Source organism: Trachurus trachurus, assembly GCF_905171665.1.
Source record: "Trachurus trachurus genome assembly, chromosome: 6".
Taxonomy (NCBI): domain Eukaryota; kingdom Metazoa; phylum Chordata; class Actinopteri; order Carangiformes; family Carangidae; genus Trachurus; species Trachurus trachurus.
The window spans coordinates 13,596,281-13,621,533 of NC_139897.1; the positions used below are offsets into that span (position 1 = coordinate 13,596,281).

The 25,253-nt window shown below is 43.2% G+C and overlaps 1 protein-coding gene across 1 annotated transcript in view; it reads left to right on the forward strand.

The window, feature by feature from the left end:
• Positions 1-25,253, forward strand: part of tln2b (talin 2b) — a gene marked incomplete at its 3' end in the record, with an annotated part of 46,997 nt that overhangs the window by 12,388 nt on the left and 9,356 nt on the right. Inside the window, exons 10-46 of the mRNA XM_083973148.1 lie at positions 392-493; positions 600-676; positions 1,894-2,077; positions 2,587-2,700; positions 3,078-3,186; positions 3,823-4,031; positions 4,280-4,378; positions 5,062-5,229; positions 5,592-5,886; positions 7,421-7,587; positions 8,260-8,388; positions 9,518-9,631; positions 9,836-9,949; positions 10,034-10,168; positions 10,410-10,538; positions 10,667-10,769; positions 11,763-11,971; positions 12,385-12,504; positions 12,682-12,879; positions 13,430-13,569; positions 14,144-14,237; positions 14,692-14,781; positions 14,881-15,003; positions 15,519-15,662; positions 15,835-15,996; positions 16,151-16,291; positions 17,015-17,196; positions 17,876-18,008; positions 18,122-18,223; positions 18,347-18,517; positions 19,242-19,388; positions 20,839-20,940; positions 21,087-21,206; positions 22,458-22,604; positions 23,644-23,810; positions 24,197-24,380; positions 24,847-24,972. Coding sequence (XP_083829274.1) covers positions 392-493; positions 600-676; positions 1,894-2,077; positions 2,587-2,700; positions 3,078-3,186; positions 3,823-4,031; positions 4,280-4,378; positions 5,062-5,229; positions 5,592-5,886; positions 7,421-7,587; positions 8,260-8,388; positions 9,518-9,631; positions 9,836-9,949; positions 10,034-10,168; positions 10,410-10,538; positions 10,667-10,769; positions 11,763-11,971; positions 12,385-12,504; positions 12,682-12,879; positions 13,430-13,569; positions 14,144-14,237; positions 14,692-14,781; positions 14,881-15,003; positions 15,519-15,662; positions 15,835-15,996; positions 16,151-16,291; positions 17,015-17,196; positions 17,876-18,008; positions 18,122-18,223; positions 18,347-18,517; positions 19,242-19,388; positions 20,839-20,940; positions 21,087-21,206; positions 22,458-22,604; positions 23,644-23,810; positions 24,197-24,380; positions 24,847-24,972 — 5,250 coding nt within the window. The remainder of the gene's footprint in view (positions 1-391; positions 494-599; positions 677-1,893; positions 2,078-2,586; positions 2,701-3,077; positions 3,187-3,822; positions 4,032-4,279; positions 4,379-5,061; positions 5,230-5,591; positions 5,887-7,420; positions 7,588-8,259; positions 8,389-9,517; positions 9,632-9,835; positions 9,950-10,033; positions 10,169-10,409; positions 10,539-10,666; positions 10,770-11,762; positions 11,972-12,384; positions 12,505-12,681; positions 12,880-13,429; positions 13,570-14,143; positions 14,238-14,691; positions 14,782-14,880; positions 15,004-15,518; positions 15,663-15,834; positions 15,997-16,150; positions 16,292-17,014; positions 17,197-17,875; positions 18,009-18,121; positions 18,224-18,346; positions 18,518-19,241; positions 19,389-20,838; positions 20,941-21,086; positions 21,207-22,457; positions 22,605-23,643; positions 23,811-24,196; positions 24,381-24,846; positions 24,973-25,253) is intronic.

Below are 25,253 nucleotides of genomic sequence, written 5' to 3' on the forward strand. Positions count from 1 at the left end.
AAATTAAAAAAAAAATACTCTCAGGTGTATTTGCTAACAATGATTTAAACAAAAAAAATATTCACCCTTGTGATTCTGCCGAATGCTTTGAAGTGAGCAGTTTGGAGATTCACCACACCTCATTTTTAATCAGCTCTTTAGAGGAATAGGGCCATAGAAGCCAGTCAGCTCTTCTTTTTGTCAGGTAGGCTATAGAAATGATGAAGATGCTGCCAAGATTATTCAGAACCTCTGTGCCACTAAGGCATTTTTTATATTTTATCTGCAAGCAGACTGTGAGGTTCTTATCAGGTATAGAATATGTTATCAGTGCCAAAGAAAGAGATAGATGTTAAAATACTGTAACCTGATTAAAATGATGAATCTCTGCCATCTTTTTTGCATTACAAAGGATTTTGGGGAGTATCAGGAGAGCTACTACTCTGTCCAGACCACAGAGGGGGAGCAGATATCCCAACTCATTGCAGGTTACATCGACATCATTCTCAAAAAGGCAAGTGATTGAAAAATTAAAGTGAAGCTCTTTGAATTAGTAACACACACACAGCTCTTTGTGCCTGCATTATTTGCTGTGATGTCCGTGGCTCTGCTCTCTACAGAAGCAGAGTAAGGATCGCTTTGGCCTTGAGGGAGATGAGGAATCCACCATGCTGGAGGAATCTGTTTCCCCCAAGAAGTGAGTAGTGCTCATGTATCATCGACTGTATTGGCTGTGCAGAATGCTGACTGTCCCTATTCTGTGCGCACAGTCCGGTTATTCCTGGTGAATTTAAACCTTGTTGTTTAATTGTGCATGCAATTACATTTCTCCCAGTGTAGTGCCCCCAGGAGGGGTAATGTTAGAATAAAACACAAAAACAGCACTTTGAATTTTAAAATACCACCGTTCTTGATATTCCAAAAGACAATCTGTTAAAGTGCTTGTAGGATTTCTTTATTTTTATAAACACAAAACCTGCCTAAGGGTAAAATCCACTACATTATTATCTTATTTCACAAAAGAATGCTGTACTGTATCTTAGGAAGGTTAAGCTATTATCTCATTGGAGGCTCTTTTGAATTCATTCATTTTTATTTCGCTATTGTTTGCCGTCTCTCTCGAACAATTTTTCCCATGTACCTTAGTGTCTGATGATGCTCATGGACCACGACTCTTATCACACAGAGCTTGGAAATTTGTTGTCACTGGAAATCCACACGACTCTGAGTGAAACCACTCTCTGGCAGAATGGGGCATCATATTCCTGCTGCTCATGGGCCAATTGACTCATGTCGTGGTTCTCAGCACAAAAACATAATTGCCGCCTCTCAAAACAAGCCGTAATTAACCAGTGGAGTCAGGAGCATCTGTTGAGCTGGGTAGGAAAACAGACATTTTTTTCTGTGCGATATCTTTCCTGACGATGTCTACTCACCTTGGGAACAGTTGCTAACAAGCGTGGTAATTGCTTTGATTATAATTTTTGTAATTTTCGTCATCCAACAGTTATGTTATTATGTGGATTAATGATCTGAATTTAAAGAGCCAACGAGTAATAAAAATAAAAAAAAGAGCACCTCTGTGAGCCAGTTTGGAAAGCACACTGCACTGTCTAGACATAGACATAACTATCCTAAAATAGGATCATTTATAATTGATCTGATGAGTTTTCATAAGGATGGAAGATTAGTTCAACAGCATCATGTATACTGTATCATTACAGTGTCTGTAGTCCTGAATGCAATTGGTAATTTTGTCTCTCACTTTGTTTGTCATTATATCACTTGTCTTGTACATGCATGCATCCTGTGTTGAATGCAGATGTGCACTCATAGTGAAACAACTTCATTGACGTGTGTTTAATTATGAAATTCATTGTGCACTTCTTGTCTCTCCCTTTCTCCTGTTTTAAGGTCCACAATTTTGCAGCAGCAGTTCAATCGTGTGGGTCGTGTGGAGCATGGCTCAGTAGCACTTCCTGGTATAATTCGGTCGGGATCCATCGGCGGCCCTGACACCTTTAATATGGGAACTATGCCCTCTGCCCAGCAGCAGATCACCACAGGACAGATGCACAGAGGACATATGCCCCCTCTGGTGAGAAAGAGCATTGGCAATTTACAAGCAAATATGGTGTCTCAGGCAAATGTGCCTACAGTATAGCAAATATACAAATATACCCTTTGTGTCACCGTATAAATGTGTGGCAGCCAAACAAGGGCCTCTGTGTGCAATTTAACATAGGGAACAGAGGAGATGAGAAAATGATCAGTGCTGTCATTTTTAAAATGTCAGAACACAGTGTTGAGGTCATTCACACATTTTTTATGTAAATCTGATCTGCTGCGTTTGAAATATTGCTCGTGGTCCCTGCTGTCAACACTGAACCGCAATAATAACATGAATATGGCTGTGAGTGAGATAGGGAATGAAATGTGACTTATGCTCACACTAAAAGCCCATCTGTCTCCTGTGGTTTATAGACATTAGATTGCAAGACTGAGAGGTTCACAATTTTGCAGCCGCATATAATGCAGGTTGTGTATTGGGATTGCTTTTGCGTAATAATTTGAACACTGTGTGCCTCTGTTGTTTGTTGTTGCCAGAGTCTAGCACAGCAGGCCCTTATGGGGACCATCAACAGCAGTATGCAGGCTGTACAGCAGGCCCAATCTGACCTGGGATATGTTGATAATCTTCCTCCACTGGGCCATGACTTGGTGAGTTTCCTCTGTATGCCGGAGATGCAGCAAGGATAGATCAAGTAACAACTCCTTACATCCTTTTATTTATAGCAACTCCTCCTCCTCCACTTTTCTAACCATCGTGAACATGTGCTCTCTGATATCACAACCTCTGGTTTTTGCTCAGCAAAGAGATCTTAGGAAGCATCACATCAAAGTCCGTCATATTTCTCAAATACAATTAAGATGTAGAACTGGCTGTAACTGTGGAGGCTGTATTTAATGCTTCAGTGTTTCCAAAGATGTAGGTGTTACAGCCAGAGTCTTTTAATCCTCCACAAGAAAGTTAATATGAGCTGAAAATCACCCACTATGATGAAAGCTTATAGCTCTCGTTTTCCTCCTCCACAAAGGCATCCAGAGTTTGGGTTCAGAACAAAGTGGATGAATCCAAACATGAAATCCACTCTCAGGTTGATGCTATCACCGCTGGAACAGCATCTGTGGTCAATCTCACAGCAGGTGAGTGCCCGAGAGAAAACTAAACAGCTCAAGGATAGAGTGTAGTATTATTTTCTGTTTTCATTTATTTTTACACCAGAATTCTGTTTCATGGAAACCGTGCTGAACAAGGCTCTGAAGGAGGATATTGTTTATCTTTACATCATTGTATCACAAAGCTGTGAAATGTTTTCCAAGTCAGAGTTAAATGATGATGAGGATCTGCATTATCCATTTTTCCCACTAAATATTTCTGATGATAAATAAATCATGAACTTTTTGCCCCTGAATCTCAACTCACTGGCAACGTCTCTCTCTGCTTCCCATGTTGCTTGGCACAGAGCCAGTCAAGTTCCTGCCAGCCTTTTGCAGGATTTTAATCTCACCTCACCATCTGTTTGGTTGCTCTTACACTCCCTCCACTATCTATTACAAAGTTTTTCTTCTTCACGACCACTTGCTCCATCAACATGCTCATCTCTGTGGAACCGTTTCAGATAGGCTCTAATTATGACACTGATGTGTGTGTTACACAGCATGTGACACATGAGCTGCCCCCCCTCCCCCGCATTAGTTTAATCAACGTGGCAGAAGCACAGCAAATTATGATGCACAGTGGAGTTGTAATCTGTAATGATGGCCATCCGTTCTCTGCAGGTGAGCCCACCGAGACTGATTACACAGCAGTGGGCTGTGCGATCACCACCATCTCCTCCAATCTCACCGAGATGTCCAAGGGTGTCAAGTTGCTAGCGGCGTTATTGGACGACGAGGTGGGCAGCGGACACAAGCTCATGGGTGCTGCCAGAATGCTGGCAGGAGCTGTATCAGATCTGCTCAGATCTGTTGAGCCCGCAGCTGCTGAGGTGAGACGCCCACCGATTATTCTACTGAACTGGACTTCATCCTCTATTGTCATCACGGTAGCCATAAAGCCACATACAGCGTTAAACCGCATGCTGTCCTTGTTATCAGTGTCCCAGTGAAGATATATTACAGAAGGGTTTTTCTGTGATGGTTTTGATCCAGAAGTCTGTTTTAGATAACTCATGGAGGCCTGTGTGAGAACGGGCCAGGCCTGTGTAATGAATGTGGTGATGTCATCTTCATGCAGCCCAGACAGACGGTGCTGACTGCGGCAGGAAGCATCGGACAGGCCAGCGGGGACCTGCTCCGTCACATGGGGGAGGGCGAGACCGATGAGAAGTTCCAGGTTGGACGCCACCCACTCACTGTTTCTATGACACGGCCGGCCAAACAGGAAGACACACACATATTCTCAGGCCCCGCTTTGAAAAAATGTCAATACAGACTTATGTAATCACCTCCAGCTTTATTATTAGACTGTTACTTTATGTTGATTTGATCACAAACGGTCCAAAGGTGAACTGTTATTATTATTATAATAATTATATACAGTGTATCAGACATCCATTAAGTCAAGGTTATCTGTAGCCTTTGCCATCAGTCTCGGGTATTATTTTATATCTGAATTCATTTCCCTGCTGCATACACATTTTTTATTCCCTGGATGTCTCCTCACAGCCTTTAGTGTTAATCCCAGGAGGGCTTGTATATTATCCACATTCTTGGCCTTGTGGACATTAAGCCGGCGCTCTCCCAGTATATCAAGATTACTGTAGTCTGTAATCCATTACCTTTGCTTAATAACGCAGATAGAACTTATTATTCACATCCTAAAATTCATAATCACTCGTTGCCCCTTGCTTGAGGTACCTAAACTGCTACACTCCTGTTCCTCTGTGCATTAGTTGTCCAGTGTCCCCACTATATCATCCAAACAAAATGAGTTTACCTTGTTTACTTGTTTCCTCCTGGTCACATGTGCGCAGCTGTGCTGTGTTTCAGTGAAGGACGTTGATTAATATGTTGCAGGACACCCTGATGAATCTGGCCAAAGCAGTGGCCAATGCAGCTGCTATGTTAGTCCTGAAGGCCAAGAACGTGGCCCAGGTGGCCGAGGACACCATATTGCAGAACCGGGTGATCGCAGCTGCCACTCAGTGTGCCCTGTCCACTTCACAGCTGGTAGCCTGCACCAAGGTACTGATCTAAAACTTGTCCGTCTCCACATCCAAGTAGGTAAAGGACATACCAACAGGCGGGAACCCCCTGTTGTGACAATGTACCACACATAAGCTTTGTTAGATTTTACTTAAGAAATATGCAATGTTGAACCTTTTTGAAATTCAAAAACGTTTTTTTGTGTCATATCTTGAACGTAGTAAGTGATTCAGAAACTAATGAATAACCATGAAACCGTGTTTCATTTTAAAAGACTCCATTGTTATTCTTGGTAAGATTAAAGTATTACCATAGATATAGTCTGTATAATATCTCCGTATAGTAGTTCTCAATTATTGTAATTCATCTTGAGCCTCTGCCAATGACTGTGTGCGGTGCAGGTGGTGAGTCCCACCATCAGCTCCCCAGTGTGTCAGGAGCAGCTTGTTGAGGCCGGGAAGCTGGTGGACCGTTCGGTGGAAACCTGCGTCAAAGCTTGCCGCTCGGCCAGCGACGACGGCGAACTGCTGAAGCAAGTTGGGGCAGCAGCTGGCGTGGTGAGCCAGGCCCTCAGCGATCTGCTGCAGCACGTTCGCCACTACGCCAGCTGCGGAGAACCTATTGGACGCTACGACCAGGCCACGGACACAATCATGAACGTGACGGAGAACATTTTCACCTCCATGGGTGACGCTGGTGAGAACAAAAAGATGTTTGTGAGAGAAATGCCTCAGATTGGAGTTGTTTGGTGTCTCCTGAGTTTATCCAGACCTGTTTACGCAGAATCAGGTGGAGTTTAATTAATACCTATCATGACTGCGTCAGAGGGCAGCGATCTTAACAATCCAGCTGAAACATTTTTCATAGCTCAGGCTATTTCTCATGCTTTAAGCCACGAGGCTGAAGAATTTCCAAACCCTGCCAATTCTCAAGGGGTTGTAGGAAACATGTCATCCAAAACCACTACAGAGCTCTCAATCTGGTCCCAATCAGCATCAGGGAGGCTTTGAAAGTTAAAAGGAAACACATGACCTGGGCATTTTTGGAAGGACAAACTTTTTTTCTCCAATAAATCTACGAGGGAAAAAAAAAGACTTCATAGACTTCTCTGGGTGAGTTATTTCAAGCTGTAGGTGGGTGTTTGGGAAACACAGGTTTTTTATAGCAGGTGTGTGGGGAGATGGTACATATATTCAGACTTTCATTTGTGCGGGAGAGGATGACTCACTAGAAACCTTCAGGTTTAAGAGTACATAAAGGTGAAACAGTGATGCGACTACCGAGAGTTTCTTACTGATGCATGCACCAATGGCGGGCTTTACGATCATACACTCAACTGTTATTTCTACTTGAATATTGATCCCTTTTTAACATCTGCAACACTGTCCATAATACAACCAAAGACTTACTGAATATACAGGAGGAGTCTTGGGAGGAGTTAAGTCACTGGATAAAGATAGGATAAAGATAGACATTGCCATTGGTCGTTTTATCTCTACAGCTTCTTCAATTTAATATTCCAAAAGATCAGTTTTTCACCATATACTGTACATATACTTGGAGGCACAGTGGTGTGTTGGTTACCACAGTTGCCTCACAGCAAAGACATTCTGGGTTTGAACCTACCACCTTCCTCCCAAGTTTTGGTAATTGGTGACTCTAAATGTGATCATGACTGGTTGCTCTGGTAGTGGTAGTCTCTGCACGTCTGTGCTGTGGTAGACTGGCAACCTGTCCAATGTGTACCAGGTCCTCGCATGAATGATTACTGGTATTGCGAGATGAAATTACAGATCTGATAAAGGACATCATTCATTTTTCACACACCTTTAATGCACATTTGCCAGGACAAATGAGGTGCTGTTGGCAGTTGAAACTTGCAAATATGTTTAGGCTGCAGACACACAAATCCATCACTGACCTGACACTAATTTGACAGTGTGTGCAGCTGTTTTTGTCACTTTGTTTAAGAATGATTTTGTCAAGAAATGCCTCTTCCATTTTGTTGTTTAAATGGATGCAGACAAGTTTCAAAGTTCTGCCTGTCAAAGTGGATACAAATGTACAACAGTGTTCACAGCAAACAAATCGTCAGCGCCAAATCAGCGTTTCAGCACAAACTGAATGGGTTTGTCTCCTTGCTGCAATTGTAGTTGATAATCTTGACGTTTTGTGTGTGGCATTTGCTACTGTGTGTTTATGTGCTGTATATTTGTGTTTGTGTGAACAGGTGAGATGGTACGTCAGGCCAGGGTGTTAGCCCAGGCCACCTCTGACCTGGTCACTGCCATGAGATCTGACGCGGAGGCAGAAGTAGATGTTGACAACTCCAAGAAACTGTTGGCAGCAGCCAAACTCCTGGCTGATGCCACAGCTCGGATGGTGGAGGCTGCTAAGGTCAGAGTGTAACAGGTTTACTCTCCCAATGTAATATATGACATCATTACATTACTTGATATAAAGAAACATTTCTCATTGATTCAACCTTATTGCAAACAATATGTTTGACCCACAACTGATATTGTGCATTTTATTCTTGAGCACCTTTGTGTTGCATGTCTAATGCTGCAATGGATGCATGAAAATGAAACCAACTGAATTGCTTCCATTTGATAGAATACACATTTTGGCATTACTGTGAGCGCTAACTACCAGCATCATTCACATCCAAAATGAAAGGGTGCAGCATCAGTGGCTCTTAATAAGCCCCTGGCACTGTCGAGGAGGAGATTATCAGTGTGAAATAACCAAGCAAGTGAATCGCTGCTTATGGCTCGTTAGATGTTTTTGATCTGTGACACATTAATCACCACATCACTGCCATTATCAAAGAGGAAGTGGGAATCTGGCACTGACGGTTTCCCTGGAAACTGTCAGAAAGCAGACCGAGCTAAATGCCTCTTTGTATCTATTGTGCAATGTGTATAACCAGAGTTGTTAAACTCTCATTGCTGCAGTCTGATAGCTATAGTTATACACTGTATACATGTGTCATCATCACATGTGTCTGTGTGTGCAACTGCATGTATGCCTGGATGTGTGTGTTTTACTGTGTTTATGTGCCCTCAGGGGGCGGCTGCCTACCCAGAGAATGAGGACCAGCAGCAGAGGCTCAGGGAAGCAGCAGAGGGGCTCCGTGTTGCCACTAATGCGGCAGCTCAGAATGCAATAAAGAAAAAACTGGTAAACAGACTGGAGGTGAGTCATACGAGTTAACTGTTCTCATCTTTGTGTTGTCTAACCTTGGGCTTAACCCACATAAACTCTCTTTACCAGCAAAGATGTCATGCAGATATGTCCATGTTTTGACATTTTATTGACAAATGAAATATACACCAGAAATTAAAATGGTTCAACATTCATACTGTACAGTATGTGCAAATATGATCCATTTAGTATTTGTCTGTGTTATTTCTCTTTGCTCTAGGAGTGAGCTCTAAATCCCATTAGTGCTGTGAATGAACTATCTGCTTTTAAAGATCTGTGTGTAGCCCTCGGTATCAATTTGCCCCTAATGACCAGCCCCACTCTCAGTTCCAGAGCGCCCAATGTCCAATTTCCCAGGCACATAAACTGTGCATTACCCAGTGCTGGGATCAGCCTGCTATCAGACACACATCTCAGTCGCCTCCTTGCATCAGATGGTCACAGTAATGGTGCTAATGGTCGCCTCCATCAAGGAAGTGTGTGAGCCAGTGAAGACCAAAGTGTCATTAATCTGCAAGTGTGCCATGTAGCAATTAGCACAGGGCCCTTGAGACCCCATTAATTTCACCTGTTGTCTCACTGACATTATTTACCATACAAGCAAATACAGTATTCTGTATAGGACCTATAAATATCAGAAGCATGCTACGCCACTGACAGGAAATCTCCTTACCCATCATGTCAGTTCCACATGCAGCTCAGCCTTGTTTTTTTTATCAGTATAATGATATCATCTCCTCCATGTTTCTTTTTTCATCCTCGCCTCCTCATCTACTCAACAAGGAATATATTTCCCTCTCTTTTCAGCCTTGTCATCGCTTCAAAGCTGGTGTTGTGCCTATGAATTGATGTGAGCTAAGCAGTGTATTCTTAGTGTTTCAGATTTGGGAGCATAGCAGAGGGAAAACAATGCCGATCATCTCATAAGATCAAAATTGTGCGGTCCCAATCCCATCTATTTCCCCTTTTTACAAAACATTTTGGTTTGTGACCCCTTTTAGTTTGATTAGAACGGCTCTGTCTGAGTACAGAACATGAAAACAGTGCCCAGAGTGAATATTATCCAGGTGCCGCCCTCTTACTTTTGCCTGAATGATTTCCATTTGTATCTACTGAACAGATAGCTGCAAAGCAGGCGGCGGCTGCTGCTACTCAGACCATCGCAGCTGCCCAAAACGCTGCTGCTTCCAACAAGAACACTGCCTCACACCAACAACTAGTACACAGCTGTAAGGTATGGCCATGTACTCTTTCTTATTTCCTTTTTTTTGTTTTTGCTTGAACGTATATTTAAAAAAATAATGTCAAATAATGTCTTGGAAAACTCAAAACGTATAATATACCGTGTATAAATATGTATGCTTTGGTAGTCCATACATGTCTCTTTCAGACACGATGATGTGGATATGAAGCATTTATTATATATGTTTAAATGCAGGCAGTAGCAGATACCATTCACCAGTTGGTGCAGGGCATGAGGAGCAGCCAGGCCCAACCTGAGGAGCTGGGTGCCCAGCTCGCCCTCATCATGGCCAGTCAGAGTTTCTTACAGGTCAGTCCTTACACCATAACATAGCCTGTTACTAACACACACAAACAACTGCATTTATGTTTTCCGTCTGTCACCATCTTTTAGCCTGGAAGTAAGATGGTGACATCTGCAAAGGCAGCAGTTCCGACGGTGGCTGACCAGGCAGCTGCTATGCAACTTGGCCAGTGTGCCAAGAACCTGGCTACCTGCCTGGCAGAGCTCAGGACTGCCACCCAGAAGGTATGCATACACAACACTGGTGGAGATATCTCACTGATGCAGGAAATGTCTTGCTCTCTTGTGAAATGCTGTTGGATGTTAGGTTGCACTTAGGTAAGCCCTGATCCCTGATCTTATTCAGAGATACCGTGCACTGTAGATAAGAATGCATCCTGTCTGCTTCTTACAGTATAATAGATGGATGCATGCATGTGAGGGACACTTGAGGAACTGTGTGTGTGTGTGTCTGTGTGGTTATCAGGCTCATGAAGCATGTGGCCCACTGGAGATCGACTCAGCCCTCAAAACAGTACAGACCCTCAAGAGTGAGCTTCAGGATGCCAAGATGTCTGTCATCGAAGGCCAACTAAAACCTCTTCCTGGGGAAACAGTCAGTACACACCAACATCCACATGCGAAGTTTAAATAAAACATTATATCCAACTGGATAACTGCTAAGATGATGAGATCACCGCTATGAACAATGTTATATATTTGTGTGTTCTGTTGCTGACACAGCTGGAGAAGTGTGCTCAGGATTTGGGGAGTACATCTAAGGCTGTGGGCTCCTCCATGGCCCAGCTGCTAACGTGCGCTGCACAAGGCAATGAACACTACACAGGTAAGAGAAGTTCACTCAACACAGCATAAGTAGCAATTTAGTTTAATAATTTATTTCAGTCTTAATTGGTTACATTGCCAGAGGGAGTAGATGGATATAATGCATATGTAAAGATTGCTGAGTGTAACTTTTATAGTAAAAGTATCTCCTGTGCCAAAAGTGGGAGTGTGAGGATAGAGCAGGAAAAATTACAACTCCTTCTATTTGTCCTATTACTGTTGCCCTGATGTGAGACCTTTGGATCCGACATTCCTTGGCTGTTTTTCCATCAATTCTGGCTCAATTGAAGATCTCAGGGGAGCAGAGATGAAGACAGATAGAGAATAACATCACTAACAATGAACGCTCCCATGCTGCACTTCATGCTGTGGCTCAGGGTGCTGCTTGCTACTCATTAATTTATTTTCACTAGATTTAACATTCCATCAGCAAACGGCTCCACTTGGCTAGTTAATGCAATTTGATGCAATTTGCTGCTTCTTTTCTCGTCTCTATGTATAATAAGTTAAGGGCACCTCCTGTATGAGGCCATCTTTATTATATTAACCCATTTATTTAAACAATGAGGGCATTTCAGTATCGCAGTTTGTTCTCGTTGTGTGTATATTACTAGTCCCTGCCAACTGATTCTCACAATGCAATTACAATTAGCGTGAAGACAGCTAATACTCATACCTCTGGATTTGTGGTGCTTAAACAGACTGCTGCAAAGCAAAAAGTAATGAGGCTGAAATTAGAGCATTAAGTGCAATGCCAGTTTCAATTTCTCTAGAAACATTGTTACTTACTCACACTACATTAAAAATGTATAGCACAGGAGAAAGTGAACACTACATTTCCCATATCCATAGAATATTACACTTATGTCACAGTCATAGACGTTACATTGCATTTACTGATACTATTATACAAATATATTTTAGTTTATGTCATGATTTTCTTTCAGTTTGAAAGTTTCCATTGTCATTTCAATGTGTGCGTGGTTGTTTGCAGGTGTGGCTGCCAGGGAAACAGCACAGGCTTTGAGGACATTGGCCCAGGCAGCCAGAGGTGTGGCAGCCAGCACCAAGGAGCCGCAGGCTGCGGCCGCGATGCTCGACTCAGCCCAATGTGTCATGGAGGGCTCTGCCATGTTGATCCATGAAGCCCATCAGGCCCTGGTTCATCCTGGAGATGCTGAGAGTCAGCAGAGACTGGCACAGGTAGAATAGCTCCCAGTAATATATGCCCCAGAGACAAAGCTATTCACGAAGCGATCGCATTGTTCCATCTCTCTCTCCTCTACTGATTTGTAAATGTTTCTTCTTTACCTAGCAATCATCCCCTCTAAGCGTTGCTATTTTCTCCCTGCTATCGCCTGGTATTCGTCTCTCAGGAGTGCCAGAGTAAAACTGCTCATTCTCCGGCAGCTCTTCAGTGGATAAACATATTGTTTGGCATATATCTGTGGCAGCAGCATAAATTAGTGACACGGATTACTGTGCACTGCTGTGAGCCCAATTTGCATTTGAGGTGTTTTTCCCCTTATAGCTCTGCCCTGGGACTTTGTATTGTGTTGCACATTGTTAGGATGAGTAATGGCAATCCATTGACAGAGCATTGTGCTGTGTTTCAGGTGGCCAAAGCTGTGTCACACTCCCTGAATAATTGTGTGAACTGCCTGCCAGGCCAGAAGGATGTTGACATGGCCCTCAGGAGCATTGGAGAGGCCAGCAAGAAGCTGCTGGTGGACATGGTAAGTCTCAAGCTTTGTACTCGGGAATTTATTGACATAATGGGTATGTGTATTGACACAAACATCTCTACCGTGATCATACGCTCTGATATCTCGCCCATAACTGTACAGGACATTTCCATTTAACTTGACTTTTGATATTGTACGGTACGGCTAACGTGCGTCTCGTCTTTGAAGCTCCCTCTCTGCAGTAAGACATTCCAGGAGGCCCAGACTGATCTGAACCACACGGCAGCTGAACTCAACCACTCTGCAGGCGAGGTCGTCCACTCTTCTCGTGGAACAAGCAGCCAGCTGGCCGCGGCCTCGGGGAAGTTCAGCCAGGACTTTGATGAGTTCCTGGATGCCGGCATTGAGATGGCAGGACACACCCAAGTAGGTTTCATGATCATACGGTCCCTCCACACTTCCACTGAAACAGTCCAGTGATAATCTACTGCCATCAATATAATACACATCAAACAATGTGCCCAAACCTTGGAAGAATATAAAAGCTTTAAATACTGGGTGATCAAGCTCATATTTTTTTAGCACCTTAGTACCTTAGCTATTTAAGTCGTTTGTTAATTAGACCTTTTCATCTAATTCACTTAGGCACATGATTGTCCCCAAGAGCACTAACATAGTCAGAAGTAATGAGATCTTGTGATGTTCTTGTTCAAGCTATTTTGCTCATTAATTTGGAAAGATCGTCTGGGATTGGAGTTGATGTAGCATGACACCCGAGCTTTAATCAGGCTTAAAGACGCCTGCTGAGGGAGGATATAGGTTGTAGGGACACGTTAAGAACATTCTGCAGTTTTTTGTCTCTGAACAGTTATTGCTGATTCTTTAAACACTGTTTAGAAATTCACTATATTTAATATAATTCTGAATCGATCTCAAAAATATCACCTGTGTTTTTTTATTTACTCTTCCCCTGCAGAGCAAGGACGACCAGATCCAAGTCATTGGCAATCTTAAGAACATCTCCATGGCATCCAGCAAGCTGCTGCTGGCTGCCAAGTCTCTCTCTGTGGATCCAGGCGCAGCCAATGCTAAGAATCTTCTCGCTGTGGCAGCAAGGTGCGATGAGATGTGAATAACACCTGATTTGTATCTGACATTCTTCTTGTTTGTTTCCAACTAAGCTCTTGCATTATTTGCTGGTAAACAGAACCATGTTGTCTGTCCTAAATGTGAATCCTGCTCCAGATTCAAGCCTGCGGGAAGTTGCGAAAAATTAAGATTCTATACTTAAATGTCACAAAATATATCCCTGTTGCATCTGTATGCCACCCCTTAAGCTCTGTCTGTTCAGCGTTGCTGGAGGGAGTACATATCCTCCCCCTGGTGGAGAGAAGCCAAGCAGCTGGTCCCGCAGGGCTTTGGGCCTGACTGACTTCTCTCTGTCTAATTAGGAAGATGGAAGCCTTGGATAGAGCCTGTCTGTGCTCAGCAAGGCTGAACACAAACTCGAGACAATCTCGGCGCTCCTGTGTGCTGTGTTAGCCTATCACAGTGAGAGGCCGGCAGTGCCATGCTTGAATAGTGGAGCTAAAAGCATGTGCGAGTGAGTGTGAGTGCATCCAGGCTGTGCATGCATGCAGCGGACACATGTGAGAACTAAAAAGCCTGTGTGGCTGCCTGTGTGTTTCAGGGCGGTGACAGAGAGTATTAACCAGCTGATCACGCTCTGTACTCAGCAAGCAGCAGGACAAAAGGAGTGTGACAACGCCTTGAGGGAGTTGGAGGTAGCTGTCCTCACATACACTGTACCACACACACAAACCTCGCTCTCTTCAGGCCTGTTTTATGCTGCCTGTGCATGCCTCTACTGTTTGTTTTTCATCTTTTTTTTTCACCCTGGCTTTTCATCTATTTTTCATTTGATTATTCCCATTGTAGATGGATGGACATTAAATTCACAACTACAGTAGCTGCATTAGTGACCCTGGCTGAATAACAGCATTTTGCATATTGAAGCCCTTCATTCACTTACACTCAAGTAACTCAAAATAACAACGACACTGTGCATTTTAAAGCCTTGATTATCATGGGAGTACATTATAAATCAGCTTGATTTACATTTATAGTGCTTGCTTGTTCAAATCTAATTTAAATAGCTGATGAAAGTGTAAAGGTATGTTAGTGGAATCACTCAGTGGTGTGTTTATTGTAGTCATTACCATCTCTTTCTGCGCACAGGCTGTTCGAGGGCTCCTGGATAATCCCAACGAGCCTGTCAATGAACTGTCCTACTTTGACTGCATTGAGAGCGTCATGGAAAACTCAAAGGTGCGCTTCTTGAAAATAATTGCACGTACTGTATAGATCCAGAGATATATTGCATAGCACACATTTTTTAACATGCTTTTCCACTTCCAAATGCCTCAGGTCCTTGGGGAGTCGATGGCAGGCATTTCTCAGCACTGTAAGACAGGTGACGTAGTAGCCTTCGGGGAGAGCGTGGGTGTGGCGTCCAAAGCTCTGTGTGGGCTGACGGAGGCAGGAGGACAGGTGAGTTTACGTTGCCTAATGATAATCACATCACGTTTCAGTGAGGAAAACAAAGGATTTTTGATACGTCCTCACAAGTGGGAACTGTTTATAAGTTGCATTAAAATTCCGTAGTCTTTACCTTATTTTGCATTGGAAATCCTGATGGCGAGACAGAGTGAGCCAGGTTTCATTGGAGGTTTTACAGACTCCCACCCCTGAAGCTGTAAAACAACATCCTCACCTCCATGCAAGATTCAGTTGCTGTCTCTAGAAAAAGGGCACACTGACAAATCCTTTGTTCCCACTGCTTATCTTCCCTCAGAAAGCTCCCCTATTATGCATCATGTATACAATATGAATCTATGTATGTATCTATTCACATATTCATGCACTTGTGTATGTATGTCAGAAAATGTGGACTGTGTGTTTGAGTGTTGGCTTATCTGTGACAGCAATTGTAGCCTTGCAGGACAATAAGACGTGTCTAGTGCAAACGGATGCTTTAGTACAACCGTCTCTCTGTTTTTCTGCAGGCTTCTTATCTTGTAGGTGTGTCGGATCCCAATAGTCAGTCGGGCCATGAAGGGCTGGTGGATCCTATCCAGTTTGCAAGGGCCCACCAGGCTATACAGATGGCTTGTCAGAACCTAGTGGACCCAGCCAGTAGCCCCTCACAGGTAAGAATCAGAGGCTGGGAGATGGGGATATAGGGACTGTACTTTAGATATACTGTAGATGTTTTGTAACTTCATTTGAATGGCTCATTACATTTGGAACAGTTAAAATCAACCTGTCAACATGTTACCAGATTTTTTATTTTATAGCTCTGCAACTTATTTGTTTTTCCAGGTCTTGTCAGCAGCAACAATTGTAGCCAAACACACCTCAGCTCTTTGTAATGCCTGCCGCCTGGCTTCCTCTAAAACCTCCAACCCTGTGGCTAGGAGACAGTTTGTGCAGTCAGCAAAAGAGGTGGCCAACACCACAGCCAACCTCGTCAAAACCATCAAGGTCAACTCCCCAACTGATCAAAACGTTGAGTGTAAATTTGTTACAGCATTTTTTTTCCGTCGAGTGAGAAGCTGTCAAAGTGTGTATAATTCAATTATTTACAAAAATACAGCCAGAAATGGACACATATTCAAATGGCCATGTCTGGTTTCAGGCCTTAGATGGGGATTTTTCTGAGGAGAACAGGAGCAGGTGCCGCGTTGCCACAGCCCCCCTCCTTGAGGCTGTAGAAAACCTCTCAACCTTCGCCAGCAACCCTGAGTTTGCGAGCATCCCAGCTCAGATCAGCAATGAGGTATTCATCCATTTTGATTACTGTTTGTAATACCCTGCTTAAAATGTTCTCTTCATTTTTCTCCTACAGTTGGAAATGCCTGAACTGAATGAGAATGAATAGCAATCTTTCATGATGTCCTCTGTTCTCAGAAACATCCCATTTGTAAATTTCTTCCACTCATCCCACAGAGGATCTTGAAGCCACTCTTCAGAAAGATTTAATGACTGTGTTTGTGACTTGCTTACCCTCTTGAAACAGGCACTTTTATATGAGCCAACACAAAAAGGTTTGTACAGCCAAGCAACATAGGGGTGGGGGGGATTGGATTGAGGTTCAATTTTCCCTTTTCTTTTGATGTCATGAAAAGACTCAAGGAGATTTTTATTTTTCAATCTGAGCAGAACAGTTCTCGCACAGTCCTCTAAAAGCTTTATGGCTGTAATCTGTTGGAGGGCAGTGTTTAACGGCACTCTCTCTCAGCACAGCTGCTCTAATCTTCTGCTTGTTAATCTAATTGTCGAGGGAGGCTTTGGCTCGGATCATAAAGACCGAAGGTGTTTCTTCCTGCATCTGTGTAAAGCTGCCTTTCTAATCTCATCCCTCCCTTTGATCACACCTTTGATCTTCCCAAGGTAGTCAAGGAATATTAACAACTCTGTCATACAAATGTGGCCACCTCTTAGTTGTTGAGCTGTTACCTGGGTTGTTGTTTCACCTGCACTAATCTTTTCGTTTCCACAGGGCTCAGCAGCGCAGGAGCCTATTGTACAGTCAGCCCGCTCCATGCTCGACAGCTCCACTTACCTGTTAGAAACGGCCCGCTCACTGGTCCTCAACCCCAAAGATCCTCCCACCTGGTCCATACTAGCGGGCCACTCCAGGACAGTTTCTGACTCCATCAAGAGCCTCATCACCTCCATTAGGTTTGTATTAATCCCACCCACAACCTCCTGTTTCTACAGTATAACCCTGAATCAAGCTTGTAAAGGTTTGCTCACAGTTGGAGGAAAACATTTAATAACTATTAAGACTTAGCTTACAGTAGCTACTGGATCCCCCTTACCTAGTAATAGATTTGTAATAGGTCAGTGAACAGTTAAGCATTTTATGAAGTACTGTACCTTTCCCCCCCTGTCTTGCTGAACCAAAACTAAACAGCTAAAACCAGCAGCTGATTAGCTGGAGTATGAACTAGTGTCCTCTGGTTGCCAGGCAACCTCACAGCAATAACAAAACTCCAGGAAGTCACTGCTCCGGCCAAGTTCCTCCTCTAAAACCACAGCAGTAGTTTTTATACACCGTTCTGTAGCTTTGACATGCATAATGTACACTGTTTAGATATAACACGTTAAAAATTAAGCTTTCAAAGTGCTGACATTTTGGGGTGCAAAACCAGAATAGACATTTTTTATGCTAAAATAAGCTAATCCAAGCTAAACTATGCTAATGTGATTTATAGCTTTAAATTTACTGTAAAGATTTTCAATTGCAGTCAACATTGTTATAACCTTCCTCAAGTAAGCGATAAAAAAATGTTCAGCATATTCATTTGTACAAAAGATATAGAAATGTATTTTAATTGTTCAATATCTCTGGTGATAGGGACAAGGCACCAGGACAGAGGGAGTGTGATTACTCCATTGATAACATCAATAAGTGTATCCGGGACATTGAGCAAGCTTCCCTAGCCTCCGTCGGTCAGACTCTGCCCTGCAGAGATGATATCTCCATGGAAGTGAGTTCAAGTACCCCATCAGCTCTATCTTTTCTGAGAGAGAGAACTTAATGGGATCTGTAGTCTTTCTGTTGTGACTTATACCGTAATTCTCTGCCTTTGTAACTCGCTAGGCTCTCCAGGAGCAGCTGACATCCTCGGTGCAGGAGATTGGGCATCTGATTGATCCTGTCTCCACTGCTGCCCGAGGCGAGGCTGCCCAACTAGGACACAAGGTGCTGGTCTGGTCATATATCCCTTCATCCCCTCTGGATTTAGAGGAAAGATCCATTCTTTCTGTTTTCTGTCTTGTGAGCCAATCCTTTCTCAGACAGCTCTCCTAAACTTTGCTCTCCCAGGTGACTCAGCTGGCCAGTTACTTCGATCCCCTCATTGTGGCATCGGTGGGCCTGGCCTCAAAGTTCCCTGACCACCAGCAGCAGATGACCATCCTGGACCAGACCAAGACCCTGTCCGAGTCCGCCCTGCAGATGCTCTACGCTGCCAAGGAAGGCGGGGGGAATCCAAAGGTATTATGTTATGCTATGTTAAGCCACCATGATCACCATTTTAAGGGTGATCTGTGATAGTTGGCTAAATTTCTGTGAGTAGATCAATACAGTAATACCGTCATGTAGCCATGTTTTTCCAGTATGAAGTTTTTTTAAGGAGATTTGAGCCATTCTTTACTGCTGAGCATGAAGTGTTTCCTTCTGCCTCAGTTTCTGTAATTCTTTGTTATATGTCCCACTCGCAGCCATAAGTCATTTGTTCCTCTCATACAGAACAAAGCCACGGGAGTCCTCAGCTTTTATGACTCTCTATTAGTGTTAGAATTGATTTTTTCAGATTTTAGTGATCATTTTTTAAAACCCATTCACTGCACAGTTTCTAATCGTGTTCACGGTTGATTCTGCTGTTGCTCAAACTCAGCTACCATTTTTAAAAGTCAGAAAATAATAAAATTACATTGTGAGGAATTTCTTTCATGTCACTGAATTGCCCCTACCCTATTTTTATTAATACTGGGTAACTATATTCTGATGTATTGCATATTACTGTCAACTTTTGTAATAAAAATTTGAAATATTACAGAGTGGTTCAAGCAGCTAGAATCCAGTCATGTCCTCTAGTGAGATGCTACTTACCAGCTGTAGGGACGGGACACTCTGAAGCTGTGGTCAAGCTGATAAATTTCCCTCTGGCTAGACCAAGACTGTCAGAGAAGCATTAATCAGCTGACTGTGTCCCCAGGCGTCCCACACCCACGATGCCATCTCTGAGGCTTCCCAGCTGATGAAGGAGGCTGTGGACGACATCATGGTGACTTTGAATGAAGCAGCCAGTGAGGGGGGCATGGTCGGGGGCATGGTGGAGTCCATCGCCGAGGCCATGGGCAGGGTGAGAACGAATGTGTTTGTGTGTGTTACATGTGTGATACCGTCCTGTGAGAAGTCTGCACAGGTAGTGTTAAATGGATTTCAGGTTGGCACTTATTCCCTATCTTATTTGTCTGAAGACAAAATGAGTTTTCCCTGCAAGAGTAGCTCCACGGTGGGTCTGCTGCTGAGAGAGTGTCCTTGTCAGTGACTCTCATTAGTCCAATGGATGACACGTTTCAAATCCATATAGCCCACTGGTGATGTTGGCTGTCACTCATCCTGCTGGGGGACATGTCAATGTGTTGACAGTGTGTTTAATAATTGACCATGTTCTTCTTTTTTTTTTTATGGTGCCCTCCGTTTCAACCAAGTAAGGCGACCACCATTAAAACCCCATTAGCATATATAAAGTCGGAACACTTAACAAGAATGCATGCATAAAAAAGGTTTATATGCTCTCGCTAATAGCTTTTTAATTGTTAAGAAATTATACATCAATTAACAAGTGATAGTGTACAATAAAAAGAACTTGGGTTACCAAATGGTGTGTGTTCAGATTTAGTGTTGCCAGCACAGCTTGATTTATCTTTGTAGCTGCTTCTTAAATTAATCACCCTGAGTTTGGAGGCCAGCTGGTTATTAATGACAAAAATTTGCAACTGAAGACTTGATATTGTAGTGTGGAAAAATTCTCAGTATGTAGAGAAATATCTAGATCTCAATATGTGTTTGCAGTTATAATAAACTTTATGTGTGTAATTTAACTTCGGTTCTTTAAATTTAGTCATGATCAAATGTCATCATTAGCTGAAAGATAAAATTGTCAGTGTTCTCAGGCAGCCAACTATATAACAGGTACTTCAGATATCCTTGTTATTTCTATACTCCACTGTCATTTCTTCTTACTTATCGGTCAATATATATGATAATACAGATGTATGTGTAAAAAGACTGATTTTATGGTTGGGTTGTAATTTGGTCTAAAGCCGTCTTAGGGGGATCAGAAAGTCAGTGGGATGGTTTCTTTATAGAACCTGCATCAAAAGACAAAGCAAAAGAAATAAGCAGATGATCGACCAAGGTAATCCTTTCCTTCATTGTGTGACAACCTAGAAAACCAAAATCTCCTTATATTTAGTATTGTAACATCTTCATACAAATATGCAAAATGCATTCATGAAAGAATAGAGAATGAAGAAATGACTGGTGTGAACTTATTATCCATGTGCGGATTATGCCAAAATTTACTGATTATCAGCGCAGGTTTAATGAAGCTATTAGACCACTCCTTGAAAATGGTGTAGTATGAATATTTGATAAATAATTCATCAAAATCTCTTTTTTTAGTATGACTTGTGTTATCAGACAAAAACAAAATTTTCACCACATATAAACTCCTTATGTAGAAATATATTGTACTGCCAGCCCTGAAATTGATACTGTAAGTACTAAAGGGTCGATCTTCACAGCTGGATGAAGGAACACCCCCAGAACCTGAGGGATCCTTTGTGGACTACCAGACCACCATGGTAAAGTTCTCCAAGGCCATTGCCATCACTGCACAGGAGATGGTGAGTGCATTAATGCAGCTGGGATAGCCATGTCCGACTCTGTGTTTTTCCATTACTTTTCCAATCTACAATGACAATATTTGTCAGTAGGACTGGAGAAACATTAATCTGCTTCTGCTGATGATGTATGTTCTCTCTGCTGCCAGATGACCAAGTCGGTAACCTGCCCCGAGGAGCTCGGTGGCCTTGCCTCTCAGGTGACGGTGGACTATGGACAGCTGACACACCAAGGACGCCTTGCCGCAGCCACTGCAGAGCCAGAGGAGGTGAGAGGCCAGACCCTCTGTATTACAGAGGATGTAGGAGCAAATCACACACATGAAAGATTTAGCACATTGTGCCATGAATCTCTTTACTCTTCTTTGCCTAGATTTTCAGACTGGAATATTAGCTTAAAGGGATAGTTCAACATTTTGGCAAATTGCCCATTGCCATAATCCCTATAGTCTTACAGTAGCAGTAGGTTCGTTACCTTTAATTGTCGGTGTAAGCTATTTTTAGAACGGAAGAGCAGAGCCACGAGCTGCTCAGAGCTACGCTACGGAGGCTAATGGGATTTCTTGGTTTCCCTCATCAAACTCATCAAATACACAATCCAACAACTCCAGAACGCTCTCATTGACAAGTTGTGACCTGCACATTCACCACGCTATGAGATAATAACAGAGTTGTTTTCGAGGTAAATTCATGCAAAACCGCTGGTGTTTTTCGGCAAGCAGTCTCTGCATTTGCCTTTGCGTTCCATTTTTATCTCATAGCGTGGTGAGTGTGCAGGTCACAACTTGTCCATGAGAGCGTTCTGGAGTTGTTGGATTGTGTATTTGATGAGTTTGATGAGGGAAACCAAGAAATCCTATAAGCCTCCGTAGCGTAGCGGCTCGGCCGCTCTAAAAATAGCTTGCACCGACAATTAAAAAACCTACTGCTATGACTATAGGGATTATGGCAATGGGCCAATTTGCCAAAATGTTGAACCATCCCTTTAAGTCTGAATTTTACTCCAAAAAATGCTCTCGGATATATAAACTCACAAGTTTATGAGACTGTTCCCGACACTGTGAGATCAAACAGAAATATATTGTATCCCCCCGGCCTCCATCATTCTCCTCCTCACATATTCTCTTCTTAAAGCTTTTCTGTGTAGTCCAGAGGACAGCAGTGTGTGGAAACATTGCACTAATAAGCACACAACTCTTATCAATATCTTGTATATAACAGGCTGCTGGAAACCCTGCTGGTTACCATAGCGACATTGTGCCTCTACAAGTCTAAAGGCCTATAGTGATGCTTATAATGAAGTACCACCCACCCATGAAACTCAGTCTGGAAATTAAAGGTGTAGTGCCAGCACTGCCTCTCTGAGGGTGCTTGAAATCATTTTCATCCACGGGCTGGATAAGAGACGTGCCAATTTAGTACAAGACTCTGATTGTGTAGCACAGTGACACAAATAAGAAGATGGGTGCAAATGAGAAGATAGATCCAAGCGTAAGTCTATCCCCGGGCTGTGCTTTCAGGTCAGCTTCCAGATTAGGTGTCGGGTACAAGAGCTGGGCCATGGCTGCATCTACCTGGTCCAGAAGGCTGGAGCCCTGCAGCTCAGCCCCACTGACAGCTTCTCCAAAAGGGAGCTCATCGAGTGTGCCCGCGCAGTCACCGAGAAGGTAAGCCATGAAGACTGAAACTGGTGCAGCATCTCTAACTATTGCAGAAGAAAGCTTTTTTTTTTTTTAATTTTGACTTTTAAAGAGGAGTCTATTTTTGCTGTCATAATTTGCCATCTCTGCTGTTTGAAGTTTGGTGGCAGCATCAACTCGGCATTAGCATTTTTATGAAACTATTTCATGCATTTCTCAGCGTCGCTGCCATACAGTATGTAAAGTATATCCCAATTTACATAAAGTGATCGAGAACATATAAGCATGTGCAACTGTAAGATGTTGCTATACCACTCCAAATACGTATGCTTTTCGTTGTTTTTTTTTAGCTTATTTTTGCCTTCAGCATTAGAGGAATGAGGGTTTGACGTATTGTATGCTATTTTAGGCAGTAATAACTGGGTCTTCAGTACTAATCATGCAGGTCACAAGAGCATGGCCCTCTGACCACCCTCACACTGTGCGGTTACTAATAATACTAACATCTCCCTGCTGTGACCCTGGCAGCAGCAGCTCACCAGTGCTGCTCACACATTAGAATTTATCTCTACTCTGAGGCTACGACTTGATTCAAGGCTCAATCTAACCGGAATAATTTGTGGTGTTGCGCTTGTTGATACTTGAAGCGTGGGCCTTGTTGAAATGTACCTCTCAGGACTGTCCATTTGTTTAGAAGGGATGGGCAGATGCCAGTCTTCAAGGGAGTTGTGTGATTTGCAGAGTCAGGCTCATTGACTTAATGTGATTGTGCAGCAGACTCTGATTTAATGCATACTTAACCCTGCTCTCTCCACTAGTCCCAGTTTCCTGCTTTAATCCTGCAGCTCTGTCCAGATCTTTCACTGTAAACATTTACAGCCTCGCTCACTTGCTTTTTTAGAGGCTACACCAACATTTTGTGAAGAGTAAAAAAAAACAGTTTAATCATTAAACAGTTGCAATGCATGCAGAAACTGGGGTTATTTATAGCTGTCTTTACACCTCTGAAAACAGCATGTTTGAAGGACTCTGCTGCATATCTAATACTGGGCTTCACATGTTCCAGGTGTCCTTGGTGCTGTCAGCACTGCAGGCGGGGAACAAAGGCACTCAGGCCTGCATCACAGCAGCCAGCGCTGTGTCTGGCATCATTGCTGACCTGGACACCACCATCATGTTCGCCTCAGCTGGAACACTGAACCCTGAGAATGAAGAGTCTTTTGCTGACCACAGGTGCAACGACCTTGCCACAAACAAGAGAAGCAGAGCTAGACAAGATGTTAAATGAGAACCTCAAAAAAAGAAAGAAAGAAAAAGAGCAGTATTGGATAATGTAAAAAAAAAACCAGGCCATAGATTAATGGCTTTCAAGATTTCAGTTGCTAGGTTTTTACACTGCTACACCAGAGCTGCTTTTTTCTGTTGATGACTCACTCAGGAGGAGAGCAGTTTGCCAATAGTGCAGAATACCGAGATGCATTTCATATAATGAATGCAAATTGAAAATTGTCCGTACTAAACACGCATTCTGTTACGAAAAGCAACAGCTTCCTTTCATATTGCTCGTACTTGAGTGTGACTGTGGAGCAGATTGTGACACAATGTGTCCCGTCCCTCAGGGAGAGCATCTTGAAGACAGCCAAGGCGCTGGTGGAGGACACCAAGCTGCTGGTTGCCGGAGCTGCGTCCAGCCAGGAGAAACTGGCTCAGGCTGCCCAGTCCTCGGCCAAGACCATCACCCAGCTCACTGAGGTGGTCAAACTGGGAGCTACCAGCATGGGCTCTGAGGACCCTGAGACACAGGTAATCACGATCCAAAATACATTTAGACTACAGGATGTGTAATAGATGCACAGCTGTTTCAGCCATAAGTAGTCACAGTTGCATGCTTTAATTTTCTAAAAGATTTAAATCTTTAACTAAGCTCAGTTATTACTTTTTAATTCAGTGGCACGGAGCTTTGTTCTGCCATTAAGATTCTTTGTCGTCACTCTATTCTCTAATATCAGTCATTTACAATGAATGACTTCTATCTGTCTATGCAGCCTGCGTCACGTTCTCCGTGTAATTGAGGTTTCATCCGATACACACATTGTGTCTCCTCTTCCCCTGGTGTGAATGCCTCTATCTCTGCCCTGCACTAAGTCTGAAGTATCATGACTAGGTGGGAGTGATAAGGGCTCCAGTGTTAAATCCTCTCCCCAGGAAACCACTGATAAACCTATACTCTGACCATTGTGCCGTATTGATTCCTGTTCTATCTCCTCAGGTGGTTCTGATAAACGCGGTGCGTGATGTTGCCAAGGCTCTGGCCGAACTCATCGGTGCCACCAAATGTGCCGCGGGGAAGCCAGCTGACGACCCGTCCATGTATCAGCTAAAGAGCGCTGCCAAGGTAAAGGATAGACCGCTCAAACAAACGACTGTCATATCTGCTTTAGCTTATCTGTAATTTATTTTTCAGCTGATGCATTCTCACCGAGAGAATACGGCAGCTTGAAGTGTATTTTATAAACCCTGTCTTTGTTTTACTGCTGTATCTGGTGCTGTTGCTGTTTTACAAGAACGATGTGACTGTTCTTATCAGGGTGTGGATTTATTCACCTTTTCCGTCCTATCTGTCTGTAGGAGTGGACTTGTTACAAAGATGCATATTTCTGTGTGAGAGAGCTAAGG